The sequence below is a fragment of the Plecotus auritus genome, assembly GCF_963455305.1.
Source record: "Plecotus auritus genome assembly, chromosome: 5".
NCBI lineage: Eukaryota > Metazoa > Chordata > Mammalia > Chiroptera > Vespertilionidae > Plecotus > Plecotus auritus.
In genome coordinates this window covers 80,441,578-80,459,722 of record NC_137776.1, presented here as the reverse complement: position 1 = coordinate 80,459,722, position 18,145 = coordinate 80,441,578, and the positions used below count along the sequence as shown (strand labels likewise).

General features: G+C 43.0%; 1 protein-coding gene and 1 pseudogene across 2 annotated transcripts; both read right to left on the bottom strand.

Moving 5' to 3' along the window:
• Nucleotides 1–4,060: 4,060 nt before the first annotated feature.
• LOC308249216 (large ribosomal subunit protein eL39) lies at nt 4,061–4,266 on the bottom strand (the record flags this gene model as incomplete). The annotated part of the gene is made up of 1 exon (XM_080670140.1): nt 4,061–4,266. One exon carries the CDS (start codon nt 4,264–4,266, stop codon nt 4,111–4,113), a length of 156 nt encoding a protein of 51 aa, XP_080526266.1. The 3' UTR covers nt 4,061–4,110.
• Nucleotides 4,267–8,194: 3,928 nt separating this feature from the next.
• On the bottom strand, nt 8,195–9,031 carry LOC308248547 (small ribosomal subunit protein uS2-like; annotated as a pseudogene). The gene has a single exon. The product of its transcript is annotated as a small ribosomal subunit protein uS2-like (transcript).
• Between the last annotated feature and the right edge of the window lie 9,114 nt (nt 9,032–18,145).

Here is an 18,145-nt window from a genome sequence, read left to right as displayed (position 1 = left end):
ATGGGAAGGGAATGGATTTTCTGTCCTTGGGGAAGGAACTCAGGGGTGGCTTTCTCCCTGACAGGGGTGCTCATTTTCCTGTGCTGGGACCTCCCCTGTCCCAGAGCTGACTGACAGCCATAATTAAGTTTCCATCAGCATGGCTCACACTGTTTGCTCAGCCCAGATGATTTCCTGAGAACCCACTCCATCCAATTTGCAGCCCCACCCAAGCTGTTTGCAACAGTTTTTCCATATGAGTGGCCTATCCTGGCTCAAGCTTCAGACTTTGCTAAAATCTCTCAAACAAGAAGCAGTTGGCATTAACGTGCCCCAAACCTATCAATAAAAGGCCCAAGACCTGGCACTAGCACCAACATGACCTGCTTCACAGCTGGGCTTTGCCTGGACACTTCACAGGTCCAATACAAGTAGCATCCACCTGCAAGTCTCTCTGTAGCTCTGCTGGGTGGTCCCAGGCAGTGGCTGACTTTGCACCTCCCAGGAGACTCCACAGGCAGTGCATGCAGTGGACAGCTTCAGACCATAGCATATTACAACTCTACACATTCATAAGTGACACACTCAAGGGCCAGACTCAGTGAGCACCAAAGCCCCACTGAAGCAAGTCCCGCTCCACTATAGTAGCTGCTGGTCCGCATAGCCAATTGTCATGGAGGTCAATTTCTCCCAGTGACAAGAATAGCAATCAAGGCTCAACTACTAACAAGACTGTGCACACAGCCCACACAGAAGTACACATAGAATGCCCAGCTCAGGTGACTTGGGAGGCCAAACCACTGGGCCCCATAGGACACCTATTACAAAGGCCACTCTACCAACCCCAGGAGACATTGCAGCTCTACCTAATACATAAAACAAACACAGGGAAACAGCCAAAATGAGGAGACAAGGAAAGATGTCACAAACGAAAGAAATGGAAGCAAGCAAACTACTGGATACAGAGTTCAAAACAATGGTTATAAGATTACTCAAGGATCTTAATGAGAGCTTCAAGGGACTAATGAGACTTTCAAGGATCTTAGTGACAATATCAAAGACATGAAAAAGGACCATTCAGAAATTAAGCTTATACTAACTAAAATAAAGAATAATTTATAGGGATTCAACAGTAGAGTAGAGGATTCTGAAAACGAAATCAATGATTTGGAATATGAGAAAGCAAAAAACATCCAATAAGAACAGAAAAAAGAAAAAAGAATTAAAAAATATGAAGATAGTATTAGGAGCCTCTGGGACAACTTCAAGCATACCAACATCCGAATTATGGGGGTGCCAGAAGGAGGTGAGAGAGAACAAGATATTGAAAACCTATTTGAAGAAATAATGACAGTAAACTTCCCCCACCTGGTGAAAGAAATGGATTTACAAGTTCAGGAAGCACAGAGTCCCAAACAAGAGGAACCAAAGAGTCCCACACCAAGACACATCATAATTAAAATGCCAAGGGTTAAAGACAAAGATAGAATCTTAAAAGTAGCAAAAGAATAGCAATTAGTTACCTAAAAGGGAGCTCCCATACAACGACTGTCAGTTGATTTCTCAACAGAAACTTTGTAAGCTAGAAGGGAGTGACAAGAAATATTCAAAGTGATGAATAGCAAGGACCTATGACCAAGATTACTCTACCCAGCAAAGCTATAATTTAGAATTGAAGGTCAGATAAAGATCTTCAAAGACAAGAAAAAGCTAAAGGACTATTTCACCACTAAACCAGTATTACATGAAGTGTTGAAGGGTATTCTTTAAGATGAGGAAGAAGAAGAAGAAAAAGAAGGAGGAGGAGGAGGAGAAGGAGAAGGAGAAGAAGAAATAAAAATATGAACAGTAAGATGGCAATAAATACATATCTATAAACAACTGAATCTAAAAATCAAAATAAACAAACAAAGAATCTAATGAACAAAATAAACTGATGAATAAAATGGAACCAGAGGCATGGAAACATGAAACAGACTGATGAATCTCAGAGGTAAGGGGGGAGGAGGGACAGGAAAAGATTAACCAAATAACTTCTATGCATATATGCATTATCTATGGACACAGACAATAGGGTGGTGAAGGCCTGGGACAGGGTGGGAACCGGGTGGAGGAGGGGGATGGGGGGGGGGGGGGAAAGGGGAGATATAAGGATTAAAAAAAAAAAACAACTACCATATGAGCCAGCAATCCCACTCGTGGGTATTTATCAAAAAATTGGCACTAGCCAAAACCGGTTTGGCTCAGTGGATAGAGCGTCAGCCTGTGGACTGAAGGGTCCCGGGTTCGATTCCGGTCAAGGGCACGTAACTTGGTTGCGGGCGCATTCCCAGTAGGAGGTGTGCAAGAGGCAGCTGATCGATGTTTCTCTCTCATCGATGTTTCTAACTCTCTATCCCTCTTCCTTCCTCTCTGTAAAAAATCAATAAAATATATTAAAAAAAAATTGGCACTAGCCAGTTTGGCTCAGTGGATAGAGTGTCGGACTGCAGACTGAAGGGTTCCAGGTTCAATTCCTGTCAAGGGCACATGCCTGGGTTGTGGGCTCAATACCCAGTTGGGGGCGTGCAGGAGGCAGCCAATCAATGATTCTCTCTCATCATTGCTGTTTCTATCTCTCCCTCTCCTTTCCTCTCTGAAATCAATAAAAATATTTTAAAAAATTGAAAGCAGGGGCTTGAAGAGATATTTGCATACCTATGTTCATAGAAGTATTGTTCACAATAGCCAAGAGGTAGAAGTAACCCAAATGTCCATTGATGAATGAATGGATAAACAAAATGTATTATATACATACAACAGAACATCATTCAGCCTTAAAAGGAAGGCAGTCCTGTCACATGCTATGGCATGCCATAGCATGAATGAACCTTGAAGGTATGCTATGTGAAATAAGCCAGTCACAAAAAGACAAATGTATGTAATTCCACTTATATGACATAACTAAAGCAGTAAAATTCATAGAAACAGAAAGTAGAATGGTGGTTTACCAGGGGCTGAGGGAGGGGGAAAGGGGAGTTGTTCAGTTGGTAGAGAGTTTCAGATTTTCAAGATGAAAAAGTTTTGGAGATCTGTTTCACATGTGAACAATATCAACACTATTGAACTGTACACTTAATTTTATGTTGAGTGTTTCATAACCACAATTTTTTAAAAGTATGATAGAAACAGAAGGTATTGTCATAAATCATAACCCAGAGGTTGGAGGAATAGCAGGAGCACTTATTTATAAGTTGGGCAAGTTATATTAGTAGGTGTATTATCCTGGATTCCTCCAGAACACTTTTAGAGAGAAATACATAGGGAAGGAACCAGGTAGGCAATTAATTTAGAAAAGTAATTCTTAAAGTGAGAAATATACTAGAATTCCATAAGCGGGCCTTTTTCAAAATACACAGGTAAGGGTTCCAGAATGCAAATAACAGAAACCACTCTGGTTAGCTATACAGAGAAACAGAACCGGTAGGATGTGGTATATATGTAGAAAGAGATTTATTTTAAGAATTTGTTCACACATTTATAGAGGCTGGCAAGTTCAAAGTCGGTAGGTAGGTCAATAGGCTGGAGATCCAAAGAAGAGCTAATGCTATGGTCCAAGTTGGAATGCCATCTGCTGGCAGAATTTCTTCTTGCTAGCGTGTGTGTGTGTGTGTATGTGTGTGTGTGTCACACTAGAGTGTGTGTGCCCATACACATCTTTGTTCAATTTAGGCCTTCAACTGATTGGATGAGGCCCAAATACACTGGGAAGAGCAATCTCCTTTATTCACAGTCTACTGATTTAAATGTAAATCTGATCCCGAAAGTATCCTCCCAGAAACATCCAGAATAATGTTTGAACAAATATGTGGTTGCCACAGCCCAGCCAAGTTGACACTGTCATTCTCAATTTTCTAGCCTTTTTTTTTTTTTTTTTTTTTTTTTTTTTAAAAAAAAAGGTCTCACACATTTATTACTGAACCATCCTACTATTGCAGGGGGAAAAAAATCAACAGAGCAAAATCACAAGTCCATTAATTCTCCAATTAAAATGCCCCAACTGTCCAGACAGTAGCATCTTTTCAATCATTTATAGGTGTAGGCAACCTGGATACAGCATAAATATGTGAGTCATCTCTCATGTGTGATTTCTCATAGGCCCAGTTTGGTTCTTCTCCAATGTCTCCTCTTCGAGTTGTACCTGATTTTATTACCAGTTTTCATCCGAATCCATTGGGGAATGGGCCGATTCTGCTTTTGTTTCTTGGCCAGGAACCTCTTGATCCTGAAAGTCTTGTGGGAAGACATGGTGAAGGAGAAGCAAACGCACGCACCTCGATGGCGGAGCAATTTTCTAGCCTTTGAGTTCTAAATCTGAGAGATCTTTCTGATTCACTCTCTGCTTTTATCCCCACTTATAAATAGTTATCAAATCTTCTTTCATCTTTATTTGTGAGGTGTTTTGAGTTTACCTTTAGTGCTACTTACTATCTGCCACTTCCCAGACTGTCTTGCATCTAGGGAAAGGCATATGGGTAGACCATATTCATTTGCCAGGACTGTCATAACAAAATACCACAGACTGGGTTCTTTAATGACAGAAACATCTTTCTCATAATTCTGGAGGATGGAAGTCGAAAATCACAGTGTTGGCAGATTTGGTTTCTCCTAAGGCCTCTCTCCTCGGCTTGCAGACGGATGCCTTCTTACTGTGTCTTCATATGGTCTTTCCTCTGTGCACGCTCATCCTTGCTGTCTCTGCCTCTTCTGATAAGTACACCAGTTTAGGGTCCCACCCTTATAACCTCATTTAACCTTAATTACATCTTTAAAGGTCCTGTCTTCAAATACAGTCACTTTGGGGGTTAGGCTTCAACATAAGAATTTTAGGGAGGGCACAATTCAGTCCATACAGTTCACCAATCAGCCATATCAGGGCAGGCTTTGCCTCAGGAGCTAGTGAGGGGAGAATACCATAACAGCAGCAGTGGCATAAACCAAGGCCACATGAGCTGGTTCAGAAGTCACAACAGGGCTGGCAGCAGTAGAGACTGAATTCCAGGCTCAAAGGTTGCTCAGAACTGGCACAGAATGGCAATGCAAGTTGAGATGCCTGGTGCTTGGTGGTAGCAGCTGTGACTATCTTATCAGACTAGCTCTGTGATGAAGTGGGCACTATTACTAGAAGTTTAACTTCAGGGGTGATTCTCCAGTCTTCTTAGCAGTTCTGCTTTGCCTTATGTTTATGGTACATGAGTAAAGTGATGTGGTTCTTGTAGTTTATTTGGTAGAAATAGTTATTCAGTATGATTTCTATGTCATGAATATGTCCATAGACAGTATTTTATTCAAAAAATATTTTATACCCATTCAAGTAATAGGGATTTGGAAATTTTCAAGAACAAAAATAATCTTTGTGATTGTGGTTATCTACTTATTAAAAATGGCTTGGCCAAGTTGTAGGGCCTGGGTCTCCCATAACCTTCACATAAACTCCCTTTCTACCTAATCACTTAGAGTTGACTTCCACCATTTGAAATAAAAAAAATCCGGATGCCTAGATTATGGCAACAGACTGGCAACCTGATGCCTAGACTCTATCTTAAAAACCACTGTCAAACCAATATTCCTAACACACTGCTTTCATCTTGTGTATCTCTGTCTATAAATTCTTAGGGAAACTTGGGTGTTATTATCGTAGTTTTTGGATGTCAGTTGCAAGTGTCAGGACACAAATTCAAACCAGCATAAGTAAAAAAGGTTATTTATTGGCTGACACAACTATGAAGGCCAAAGGGGTAGGTGAAACTCCAGGCGTCCAGGCATGGCTGCAGCCAGAGGCTCACATTATGTTCTTAGGTCTGTGTGCTTCTTCATTCCCAACTCCCTCCAGGTATCAGCTAAATTAGACCCTGGCTTCTTGATCTTTGAAGGTGAATGAGATGTAGATACTCTCCTCTTTCGGTTGTACCTGCCTGAGTCGAGTGTTTTCTACTGGGCCGATCAGTGTCCAAAGGGATGGATTCCAAGGGGCCAGCCTGGGCTGTGCATTAGCTGCTAAGGTGGGAGAGGAAGCCACAGTCCCTCTAGGTAGGGAATGCCAATTACCCACAAGCAAAAATGTCTAACAGAATAATCCAGAAACACACCAGCTTTGGGGGTAGTGTATTTTCCACCCCTCCAAATCACACTGGCTGGCTTCTTGTCTTTGTAATGGGAGGCTAGCTTTGGTGGCCTGGACACTAGTGATGACCCTTGGTTTTCCCAGGAAGAAGCTGCCTGTGTCTGAGGAAAACAAGGTTTCTCTAAAAGTAAATGCAGATTGTCCTCCTGGCCAGAGGGCTATGTGCAGTGTTTCTGTTCTTCCATACTATGTGGCTTTTAAGCTCTTAATCCATTTTCCACTGGTGCTGGCAGCATCACCAACCCTTTGCTCCACTCACAGCCCCGCAGGAGGCCCATGTGGTCTTTAGACAGCGCACTCCTTGCACCCAGGGACAAGTGGACCCATTGTTCCATGGGGTTTCCTTTAGGCTAATCGGAGGAGTGTGAAAGAACCCATTTAAAGAAGTCTGATGAATAAGAACAAAATAAAGATCAAACTCAGGCATCATCAAAAGCTGTTTGTTAACAGACAAGATGTTCTTCAAAGCCTTTATCAGGAGCCAGGGGAGACTTATCTTGCAGCACTATGTGGAGAAAGTAGGCGGGTCTGGGGGCATTCATTTGAAGTTCTAAACAGATGACTGCTGGCCTGGCAGCTGGGCTCAGAATTATCAGTAAGTCTCTTGGGTTATGTGGGCAGCACTGGTAGATAGGGGTCTGGGAAAAATAACTCATGTCGTGGATAATGCTTATTGGAGAAGTCCTCCAAACCTGCCTGCCTCTGCACCCACCTCCAGGAAATTAGAGAAGCTCATTGCAAATTAGAGAAGCTCTTTCCTAACCCTGGATCCCTGGTTTAGGAAATTGAGCCATCCTGATGTCATACAAGCCTTGTACCAGTGTTTCAAATGATAAACAAATGCACAGAGACATTCACTTCCTTAAACCAGAGCTAGACTGGGGCATGCCAGTGCTTTGGGGTCAGGCTCTCGAATGCCTGAAGTTAACAGTAATAGGTAACATCTATTGAATGCCCACTGCATGCAGGCAGGCACTGTGCCCAGACAATCTCACTGGAGCCTCACCACACTCTAGATCCTTATTATCCTCCTTGTATAGACATAGGAAATGAAACCCTGAGAAGTTCATGTAATTCACTTGAGGTTTCATAGTAGAGCTGGGACTGGAGCTTCTATGGCTTGCTATATCCAAAGCCTGTGCTATTAATTGCTTATCATACTGCCATTCGAACTAGACCCACCAAGGACTTCGCCTGCCTTTTTCCTTAGAAAATGGGAACTGAATTATCTTCATTTCAAACCTCAGTCCTAAATGGAGAGACTGAGTCACACAGAGGTTAAAGTAACTCACCTGGAACTATAATGGTTCATAGAATTCACCATAAGGAATGGATTTTTTTTTTTCTTATTGTAAAAGATAAGCTATGAGTCAAACGCCAACAGATTTAAGGACATGGGGGTGGTGATGGCAGAGACACTACCCAGAATCCAGTTACTCAGGTACCAATGTGTGTAATAATTTCTATTGGCATACATGTGTATTTTAGTATTTCTTCTTAGAGGAACACGGCTACAAACTGTGTTGCCCCAAATAGTAGCCTTTAGTTCCATTTAGCTATTTAAATACATATTAATTAAATTAATTAAAATGTAAAATTTAGTTCCTCAGCTCCATCAGCCACTCTGAAGTGCCCAGCAGCAGATGCAGCACTTCCCCATCATCCCAGAAAAGTTCTATTGGCCAGCGCTGGTCCCAAATCTCCCTTGACCGCACTTCCTTCGTCTGCTCTTCTACAACTCCTTGAAAGAGTTGCCTCTACTTTGTTAGCCCCAACTCCCCACCTCCATTTCTTTCTTTAATCCACTCCAGGCTTTTCATAGCAACCACTTCAATGAACCTCCTTGTCAAAGCCAGTGGCCAATGTCCTTACCTTGTCCTTCCTGTCAGCTGCATTGGATGCCATTAGTCACATTCCTCCATTTATTTATTTATTTATTTATTTATTTATTTATTTATTTATTTGTTTGTTTGTTTGTTTATTTATTTTAGAAGCTGTTTCTTTTCCATCAGTCTTATTTCCATTTTGTTTAAGAGTTTATGGAAGAAGAGCTTAAGACCACTCAGTGGGTGTTCCTACCCATTCTGTGGCCTGAGCAGTGGGGACTGCAGACCGGTCTTCAGTGGCTGCTGAGGCTCCAGGCTTCAGTAGGAAATGGCTGGACAGGCACAGAGGGCACCTGCGCCTTCAGACCAGTCAGCAACCTCAGGTTGTGCAGCAGTGAACTCGGCAACTGGAGCAGTCCATTCATCCTGAGATTCCTCCTTGGTCACAGCCCCTGCTCTTCCTTTTCAACCTCTTCAGGGCACTGTAGGAGTAGAGAACAGGCATGACCTTCCAGAGCTGTTCACGGGAGATGGTGTCACACATACACAGTACTTCCCGGGCCAGCCCACTGAGTGAGCCCCCTTGCTGTTGCAAGGGCTGGCAATGTCCATGTAGCCAGAGGAGAGTCTGTGTTACACAGAGCAGTGGTGGGCAGGTTAGCAGAAGACACCTCTGTGAGAGACTGGTGGTCAGCCCTGGGGTCAGTAACCACCAGGAGTTTTGATTCTTGGAAGGCTGCCTGGATATGGTTAGTGAAGGTTCCAGGAGTGAAGTGGCAGCAATAGGAGTGGCTCCAGTGGCAGCAGCCAACTTCAGCACAGCTTGCTGGCCAGTGTCCTGGACGATATGACACTGACATCAGCAGGGTTTTGGAAGGCAACAGGCAGGAGCTGCCAGCAGGAGCTCCTCCCAGGTTCTCTTCAGATTTATGATGTAGATGCCATCCCTCTTCATTTGTAGATGTACTTTTCCATCTGAAAGTCAGGGTTGGTGGGTTCCAGCTACAAGGAATTTGAGGACATGCCCCTCCTTCATTTGCAGGACATCAAGGGCTCTGGACATTGTGAAAAATTTCCCTTTAAGTGATGTGGGAACCAAGAACAATGCTGCATAGGCCCCTCTCTGGGCAGTGCGCAAAGGACACTCTTCCTCTTTACACACTTTCTTCTTGGAGCTCCTGGAAACTACACTGCCTTGGTTCTCCTCCTACGTAAATGAGTCACATGGCAGTCTCCTATATTCCCTGTCCCTCCCAACAAGAAATTCTCCTTGCAGAGTCCCTGGGGCTCGACCCTCAGATGCCCTGTCTTAGGTAGCTGCATCCTCTCCACAGGTGATCTCAACAGCCAGAAAGCAGAAATCACTGCACATAGCTCCCGGGCTTAGAGCCTTCACTGGCTTTCCATTGCAATCAGGGCAAAATCCAAAGTCCCTACTGTGGCCTTCAAGGCCCCCCTTGAGAGAACCTCTGCCTAGCTCTCCTCTGTTCTGTCTGTGCTGGTTTCTCTCCGTCCCTTGGCCAGGCCTTTTGCTCCTGGCTCGGAGCTGTTGGATTAGACTGCTTTCTTTCATATCCTTCAATGACTATTCCTTATCATCATCTGGGTTTTAACTCAAATTTCACCTCTCAGAAAAGCCATCCTTAACCACTCTAGATTCAGCAGCGCTCTCTATCACACACTTCTATATTCATGTCATTTATTAGTATCTGAACTTTCTTAATTTATGTTTTACAGTCTGTTTTCTGACATCAGCATATAAACTCTTGTTCACCACTCAGTACCTACCACAGTGGCTGGCACATAGTAGGTGCTTAGTTAAGGCTTCTTGACTTAAGCTGTTTACTAACAAGCAGTCAGAGTGGGAATATTAGGACACTAGGCAGGTTCCCTGGAGAGTTAGTCAGAGACAGTCAGAGACAGAGGAAGATCCAATTACGTTAGTGGGGTGCACAGCTCATTTGTTGAATGAGCTCTGCCCTTGGCCAGCTGGGCATGGCCAATGTTTTAAACTGATTTCCTTTGTATTTTGTGACTCTACCAATACTTTAAGAATGTAAATTTCCCTGAACCTGTTTGTTGATTTCCTCTCAAAGATGTTAAGCCAATATCAGTATGGCTTTGGACAAACCATTCATGGACCTTCATGTTCGTATTCATACAGTAATTTGGTTTTTGATATAGAATTCCTAATCTTTCAGTACTTTATTTCTAATTGTCTGATGCCACTTTAAAGAACCTCAGGCTATGCTCTTTCTGAAAATGAATTAATTTAACAATAATTTGTAAAGGACTTTTAAAAAGTAATTTTACTTTTAGAACTTTATCTAAAGAAGTAGTCATAAATTTGAGCAGAGATTCATTCACAATTATGCTCATCTTAGAATTATAAATAATAATTAAAAGGTCAGAAACATCTTAAATAATAGTAAGAAAGGTTAAATAAATTCAGATACTTATATGTTTGAATATTATAATATTAGGATATATTTTAATATGGAAATAAAAATGCCAAGAACCATTGGAAATGCATATTTCCTAAAAATATGATAATGAGGAAAACATTTTACAATTCAGTGTTAATTTTTTAATAATCTCAATCTATAAAATACATTTGTTCATGGGAAGGAAAGCTGAAGGAAATAAAAACATAACTTGTAATTATCTCTGAGTCATGAGATTAGTCTATTTTTTATATCTGTCATTATTTTCGAAGTCAATGAATATGTAGTTCTTTTTGCAGCCAGTGAATTGCACTTTTTTTCCCTTTTTTTTCCTTTATTACATACTAGAGGCCCGATGCATGAAAATTCGTGCAAGAGTAGACCTTCCTTCTCCCCGGCTGCTGGCACTGGCTTCCCTCCAGCAACCGGGACCCGGGCTGGCTTCCCTCTATCCTGTCTTCATCAGGAAGGACATCCAGAATGACGTTCGGAAGGATGTCCAGCCTAATTAGCATATTACCCTATAGATGTATTGGTATTCCACCATGAATTGCGCTTTTAGTCAAGAATGAATTCTAGTGCTATGAGTTTGGAGTCAGAAGTCTCAGATTTAGTACAATTTAGTTAGACAAATATTTAATGACTGCTTTTTATGAGTTAGATGCTTGCCATGAGCTGAGAGTAAAACCAGGAGGGTAACCTGTCATTGAGGTAATCTCAGGCACTGTGGGAGCACAGGGAAGGAGAGGGTGTTTGGGAGGGAAGGATGGATGGGACATAGAACTTCAGAAACCGTGTCCTGAAGGTACTGGGTCCCAGTTCTTGTCCCACTTACTTGTTTGCTTGACCTTGGGCCATTATTTAACCTCTCAGCCTTTTAGTTCCCCATCTGTAAAATGAAACCAACACTACCAGCTCTCTCTGCTAAACCAGGTTGTGATTTTTGCAGATCGGATGGAGACACTATAGGCATACTTTTGGCACCTGACAAGTGCTATCAGGGCGTAGGGACTTAACCTAAAGATGGCAGGAAGTGGAAGCCTTGATTTAATGATTAACAGAGCAGCAAGGCCCGGGGCCCCTGGGATGACAATTCTCCTGTGTATTGGGTGAGGCTGCCACTTCTCCTTTATTCTGACCCTAGCAGTTATTTTGTAGTGCGTCATTGCTCAAAGAAGGTGCAGAAAAAGCTGCTATGGGGATAAAGTGGGTCTCTGCAGGAGACTCTCAGCTTCCACACTGTAGTGTCCCCTCTGTCCTTTTCCTGACTTGGCTCTGGGGGTGACCTTCTGAAATCATCATGTTTTATGACCCAGAGGAAATGGTGCTGCAATTGAGGACCCAAATCCCTATTATTTTGAAACTAACAAGCCCAGGTACTGTCTGGAATTAGACCGGGATACTCGTGGGGCTGGTAGCCTTGATGTTCAGTTTACAACTGTTTAAGCCGGATTCTTTTGTGTCAGTGGCATCTCCCATTGGCCTCAGTCCCTGGGTCACCACACATTTCAGGACAAAAGGGAGAAGCTGAAGTCCTCCTTGCATGGTCAGATCTCAGATCTTACACAGGACCGCAAAGCCGCTAGAGATGGGATTTGGTGTGTCCCTAAAACAGTTTGCTGCTTCTGCTCTTCTTTTGGGCTAGTACTCGCCCTTTTCTTGCACAGAATAGTTGGTTTGTTTTCTCTCTCTGATCTTTTTTTTTTTCCAATCTCCTCTCTTCTTTTCTCTCCCTTTCATTGGGTGCTAATCCTCACCCAAGGATATTTTTCCATTGATTTTTAGAGAGAGTGGAAGGGAGAGGGAGAGATAGAGAAAAACACTGATGTGAGAGAGACACATTGATTGATTGCCTCCTGCACGCACCCCAACCAGGGCTGGGGAGCCTGCAACTAAGGTACATTCCCTTGATCAGAATGGACCCTTCATTCTACGGGCTGATGCTCTATCCACTGAGCCAAACTGGCTGGGGCTTTCTCTTTCATTTTTGACAAATATTTGCTAAGAATCTATTATGCTTCTGGGATTGTGTTGGGCACTGGGCTAAAACAGATTGAAAATGCCATCAAAAGTTTCAAATAAATGCTGTGGAACTTTTGGAGATCTGTGGCCACCAGGCAACATGATCAGGTAGGACTTCCTGGGTCTCTCAGGTACAGCTTCATGGAAAAGGATCTTCTCAGCTGAGTTTGATAGCAAAGCAGGAACCTGGATATGCAGAGAGGAAGTGGAAATAGCCCACACGAGGGCATGGAAGTGAGATGGTGGGCTGTGCCTCCAGTAGGGTAGTGGGGGAAGTCCCAGAACAGACAGAGGCTGGTCTGCCTTCATTTCTCCTCTCTCTTGCATGGGATGAATACAACCTCAATCAGCCATGAGATTTCCATTTTGTAGCATAAAACCTTTGCCTCTTCAGGTTGACTAACTGTGTACAGTTGGGAATCTTCCAAAACTTTTAACCCACTGGCTGAAGAATTTTGACAAAAAAAGATGACCATAGCAACATTAATACATGCATTCAAAAAAGGTCTTTCCTTTTAGTCACAGAAAATATTAATATCATAATTAGCAATATGCATTTTTTTAAAAATAAAGCCTGCTTTTTCTGTGATACCAAGTAAAAGCCATTTTATAATTGCAGTCCAATCCTTAAGTAGCTTCACTGTACCCTCTACAAGCCAACAAGTGCCTTGAGGACAGGGACTAGGTCTTATTTATTCTTCTAACCCTAATATGGTGCTTCACAAAAGTTTGTTGACCAACAGAGGGCATGTAGGCTGAAAAATCTGGGAATAAGAATAAAGTGGTATCAGTTCCATTTTCCAGGAAGATAAATTGAGACAAAGTGCATGAAAAGCTTTGCTTAGCCTTTCTGCCAGTATTTGACAAATTTCTCTTCCGAATTTTGGCCTCATGGCCAGCTCTGCATGGCCTTGGCAGAGCAGGACATGCCGTGTCTACCACATGGCTGCTCCCCTGCGGTGCCAAAGGATGAGGCCAATTGGAGACAATCACCTTCTGTCTCTGAGCTTTGACATCTGGAAGGTGGACGACCAACAGGCCTTGGCTGGGCCTCCTGGCCCTCAGCTTGCCGCATGTTGGTTGGAAGCCATTTTTTAGGAGGAAGCCACTGTGGCGAAGGTCACCTTCTGGACCTTCTGGACAAATAATTCTGGTCCAGGGGCACCAGACGCAATAGGGAGTGTGAGGCAATGAACAAATGAGCAAATGACTTCGTCTTAAAAGAAAATAAGATTTTGTCATAGTTGTGGTTGTCCTTTGCTCAATAGGATTGGCACTCTATAGTGAAGCGACTGAGTATGATTTGGTTAGAATCCAATTTCAGTAATTAGTTCTACTCACAATAAGGCATGTTAATAGGTCCCATGTTGGGCAGGCAGAATCCCCAGTCTCAGGTGCCAAGTACCAATTAATGAAATCAACATTCAGGTCCCACAGGTAAACAACCATTGTGTATCCATTGTCTTGGAGCTGTAGGTTGGCATTTCCCCCAGTAGCACAGGTCCTAGATATATAAAGGCTGTAAGCTCCAAGAAGACAGGGGTCATGCCTGTTTTCTTCACCACTGTATTCTCAGTAGCCTCGCTCATCCCTAGCACCTATATTAGATGGCAAAAACACAGTGATTTGTCCCCTCCCTTTATCCCTGCTCTTTGTAACACGAGCAAGTTTGCAGTTCCTGGCCTTGGGACTTGCTTTGCCAAACAATGTGGCAGAAGCTACATAGTGTCAGTGGTGGGGCAGGACTTCACAGAGGCCTTGCACACTTCTGTGTTCCTTCTTGGGCCCTGCAGAGCCTCCATGGGAATGAGTTCAGGCTGGCCTGCTGGAGAGACACGGGGCCCGGTCAGTCTTATCACTCTAACAACCAGCCAACCCCCAGAAGTATAGCTGCCTAGATGACCAGTGTTGGATCACAGATGCATGAGTGAGTCTAGCTGAGACGAGCTGGACCCAATCTAAAAGGAGTATGAACTAAAGAAATGTTGAGTGTTTTAAGTCACTAAATTTGGAGTGGTTATGCTCCAAAGCTAACGGATTAACCCAATGTACATTTGCTGAGAGATGGATGGATTATTGATTAGATGTCACTCAATCTTAAATACCTTGCCCAGCCACTCTCATTTGTATTATTGTTTTACTTTCTTTCTAACACCATAACAGAAGCAATTTGTTCACTTATTGGTTTGTTTATTTTCTATCTCCCTTTCCATTATGTAAGCTTCATGAGGATAGTAGGGGATCTTGCCAATCTTACCTTTAAATTCCTACAGCCTAGAACAGTTGAGAGCACACAGGGGTCTCTCAATAAATATGATGGAGTGAATGGATTTCATTAATATCACTTATAGTGAGGCTAGATGAGCAAAGAGCTTGAAAAGTGAACATCCCACTTATTGGTTAAGGTGTCCTTTGCTCTTGCTGTGTTTTCCTGGTAGGAAAAGAAAAGAGTTTTCCTTGACCCCCTTAGGATCTCTGACTGGGTCTGAGAATTAAACTGGCAAAGACAGATTAACAGGAGAAAAGCATATACATTTATTTAATGCTAAGTTTTACATGACACGGAGTCTTCATAAAGGAATGAGGACGTGCAGAAATGGTTGACCCTGAGTGTGTTTATGCTAGGTTTGATGAAAAGTAGACAACTGGGTAGAATGTGGGGCCAAGAATATGAAGTAAGAATAGTAAACTGGAGGAAATTTAGTAAGGACTGTTTGGATTCTTCTTCAGTGACCCTTTGTCTTTGGAGATAAGGATGCTCCCCTCCTCTGGGTTTAGGGAGGGCACTTCTCTCCTGAAGGTTTTATGACCTGTTTCAGGGGAGAATAAGGAGGGGGGTCAGAGTGACCTTCTTGCTTCTGCTGTTTCCTCAAACGCCTTTAGCTTAAAATAGTCAACATGCCAATGTGCCATGTTTTGGGGTAGCATGTGCTGAACCCATCACTAGACATTTCAGACAGTTTTGGCATTGTCAACAGTTACAGTCATTTTTCCTTTAGGAGGAAGGAAAAGGAGGCAGGAGAGCCTTCCTTTTCTCTGCTCAGATTACCCCTCCCAGATAACAGCCCACATGGCTTCTCTTCAAGCCCGGCTCTGACCATGAGCCATACTGTCATATGTGACACAAAATATGTGGCTGGCAATGTGCCCAGTACTCAGAAAATCTTGTGTGGAGGGATTCAGCTGGGTGGGCTAAATCTCTCAATTATTGAGAGACAGTGTGTGCTTGTTCCCTTGGAAATTTATGGTTTATTAGGATCTTTCTTTTTACTCCTCCTTTCCATGTGGAGCTTGCATATCAAGTTTCTCTTCCTTAGTCTGTCTTTTGGACCATTTATTTGGCTCTCACATCAGCCCATCAGGGCGCTGACTTCAGGGGGTAAGTGAAAAGAAAGGAATCCAGAGGCAGGCCCACCTGCACCTCTTCCTGTCAGTGACATTGTCAAAAGGGATTTATTAAGCTCCGACTTGCGCCTAATCTCCCCTGGAGTCTAAATTTATTGTTGAGAAATCTCAGACCTGAATGGGTACCCAAGTGTTTCCGGTTCATTTGTAGATGAGCCTTACATGTTTGGAGACAATGTCCCACACATTCTTCTCATGTGTTTATGCCATTACTACTTGTTATTTTGGGTTTGTACATTGAATACATTAGACTTACACTTGCTGAACAAGTTTTTGTAAAGCTCTCATTCCAGAAAGTCCACATAGGTGGCATTTTTAAGCTGCCACTTTTGCCTCTGCTCCCCATTTGCCCCTTCAGCACCCTGACCTTGGCTTATAAGCAGCCAGGGCATCAGATCCTGGGAAAGCCCAAGGACAGGGATCAAAATGCGGATGACAGGAAGCTCAGCAGGAGGATATTAACACTAATTAGAATGCTTTTTCCTGACCACAGATAATGATGGCTTTCTTTGTTCAGCATCCAGAGTAAATCCCCTCATGCAGATTTCCATACTCTGAACCAACCTGAGCATCTGGATGGAACTGCTGTTCTGGCTGAATTACCCATTCCAATTAGAGAAAGTAGGGAGCTGCCTCCGTGTTTCCATTCCCCAATCATCTGTGATAACTGGATTTAAGGGGTTTTATGAAGCTCTTCCTAGAAAGATGCATTAACTGTGACATGACCTATTAAGCATGTGCAGAAGTTAGGAGCTCAAGAAGGGAAGGGACACCCATAAGTATTGTGATTTGACACTCAATTTTTTCTCCCTCACTGTGCTGGCTCTGTGCTGAATTAATTCCACTTTTCTCTTGCTCTTAAATAAAAATTTATGGATGGCAGCTGAGGTCCTTCTTAGGGTCTTTATGATTTGGGATTAAAATCCTTAAGTGCCTGGGCAACTCATTAGCATGTGCACTCTAGCCACTTGTACGGGGTCGCTGGAGGAAGGGAAATGAGGGAGAAGGATGGCAGAAGAACAAAGAAAAATAAATTAAGTTATATAAGTATTTTAATATAATAATAGTTTAATAATTATTATTAAATTTCATAATTTAAAGTATTTAATTTGTGGGTCACTTAAAGGGCCTCCTTTAAGGGCTAAAAATCACGTTACCCCCAAGTATAGCAGAGTAAGCAAGCATCTTGGCTAAATTTTAAATTCATTTTGAAAGTAAAGGTTTAAATATAAATTTAAATTCTAAACCTTGAATTAAAAAAATTTAAGAAAACAATTAAACATACAAACAACACTATACTGCACAAAAATCATTCCAGCTGATTGGATTCGAGCTTGTTGGGCAGGGCTAAGTGGGTATGAAGATCAATGTGTAAGTCTGAACCCTTAACCAAAACCCACATCCCAAATGCTTCCATGCCAGCCAGTCTCCTTTCCACCTCCACTAATGATGAGGTACCAAAGCAGGTGACTCTCAGGATGCCCTTTCCTCAATAGACTCTCTGCCATGTTGTCACCTGCTTGCAGCAAGCCCACAGGGAATTGGTCATGTAGAGTCAAAACTTCCCAGCACAAACACAAGAAGTTTTTATAATGCAGCTTCTTTTACAAGAGTGTGAGCAGGCCTATCCCTAGCCTTTGGGGATCTGGGCAAAAGTGCAAATGGGGCTGCAGGTCACCCTTTTTTATCCATTCCCCGCTCCATCTCATACCTCAAGGGTCTTCTTTTCTCCTGGAGCTGGAGGCACCCCAAGTGGTACACTGAAGTTCCACCCTCTCCATCCCCCAGCTGTGTCTTGGCTGCTCTTGGGCCTAAGAATGTGCATATTGGTGATAAGTTCTGCCCTCAGGAAGGTGACCCGAAGAAGAGGCCCTCAAGGCCCCAGGAGTAGACTCAGGGCTGTTAGCGCATGGACTTCTGAGGTCCTGGGTGCCAAGGGCATGGACTTCTGAGGTTCTGGTGTGAGAGCATGCTTGAGGGCACCTGAGGCTCAGGGTATGGAGGGCATTACCTTGAGATCCCATGGACTCCTTGCCAGTGAGGCCCTCTACAGGACATGGGGTCCCAGTAACCCAGGGGTAAAGATGATTCTAGTCTTCAGAGCTACCACCCTCTTAGTCTCCTGCCTATTTCCTGTGAATCATACAACGGGGTCGGTGTAAACTAACATTACACAGTTTTAGAATAGCTTCTTAAAGTGTTCATAAGGATTTCCTGGAAAGGATACTCCTTGACCCTTCTTTGGCACTTTTCCAGTGTTTAATAAGTTTTCTCTCATCTCTGCACCTACCCTGCAGTGGCTTCTA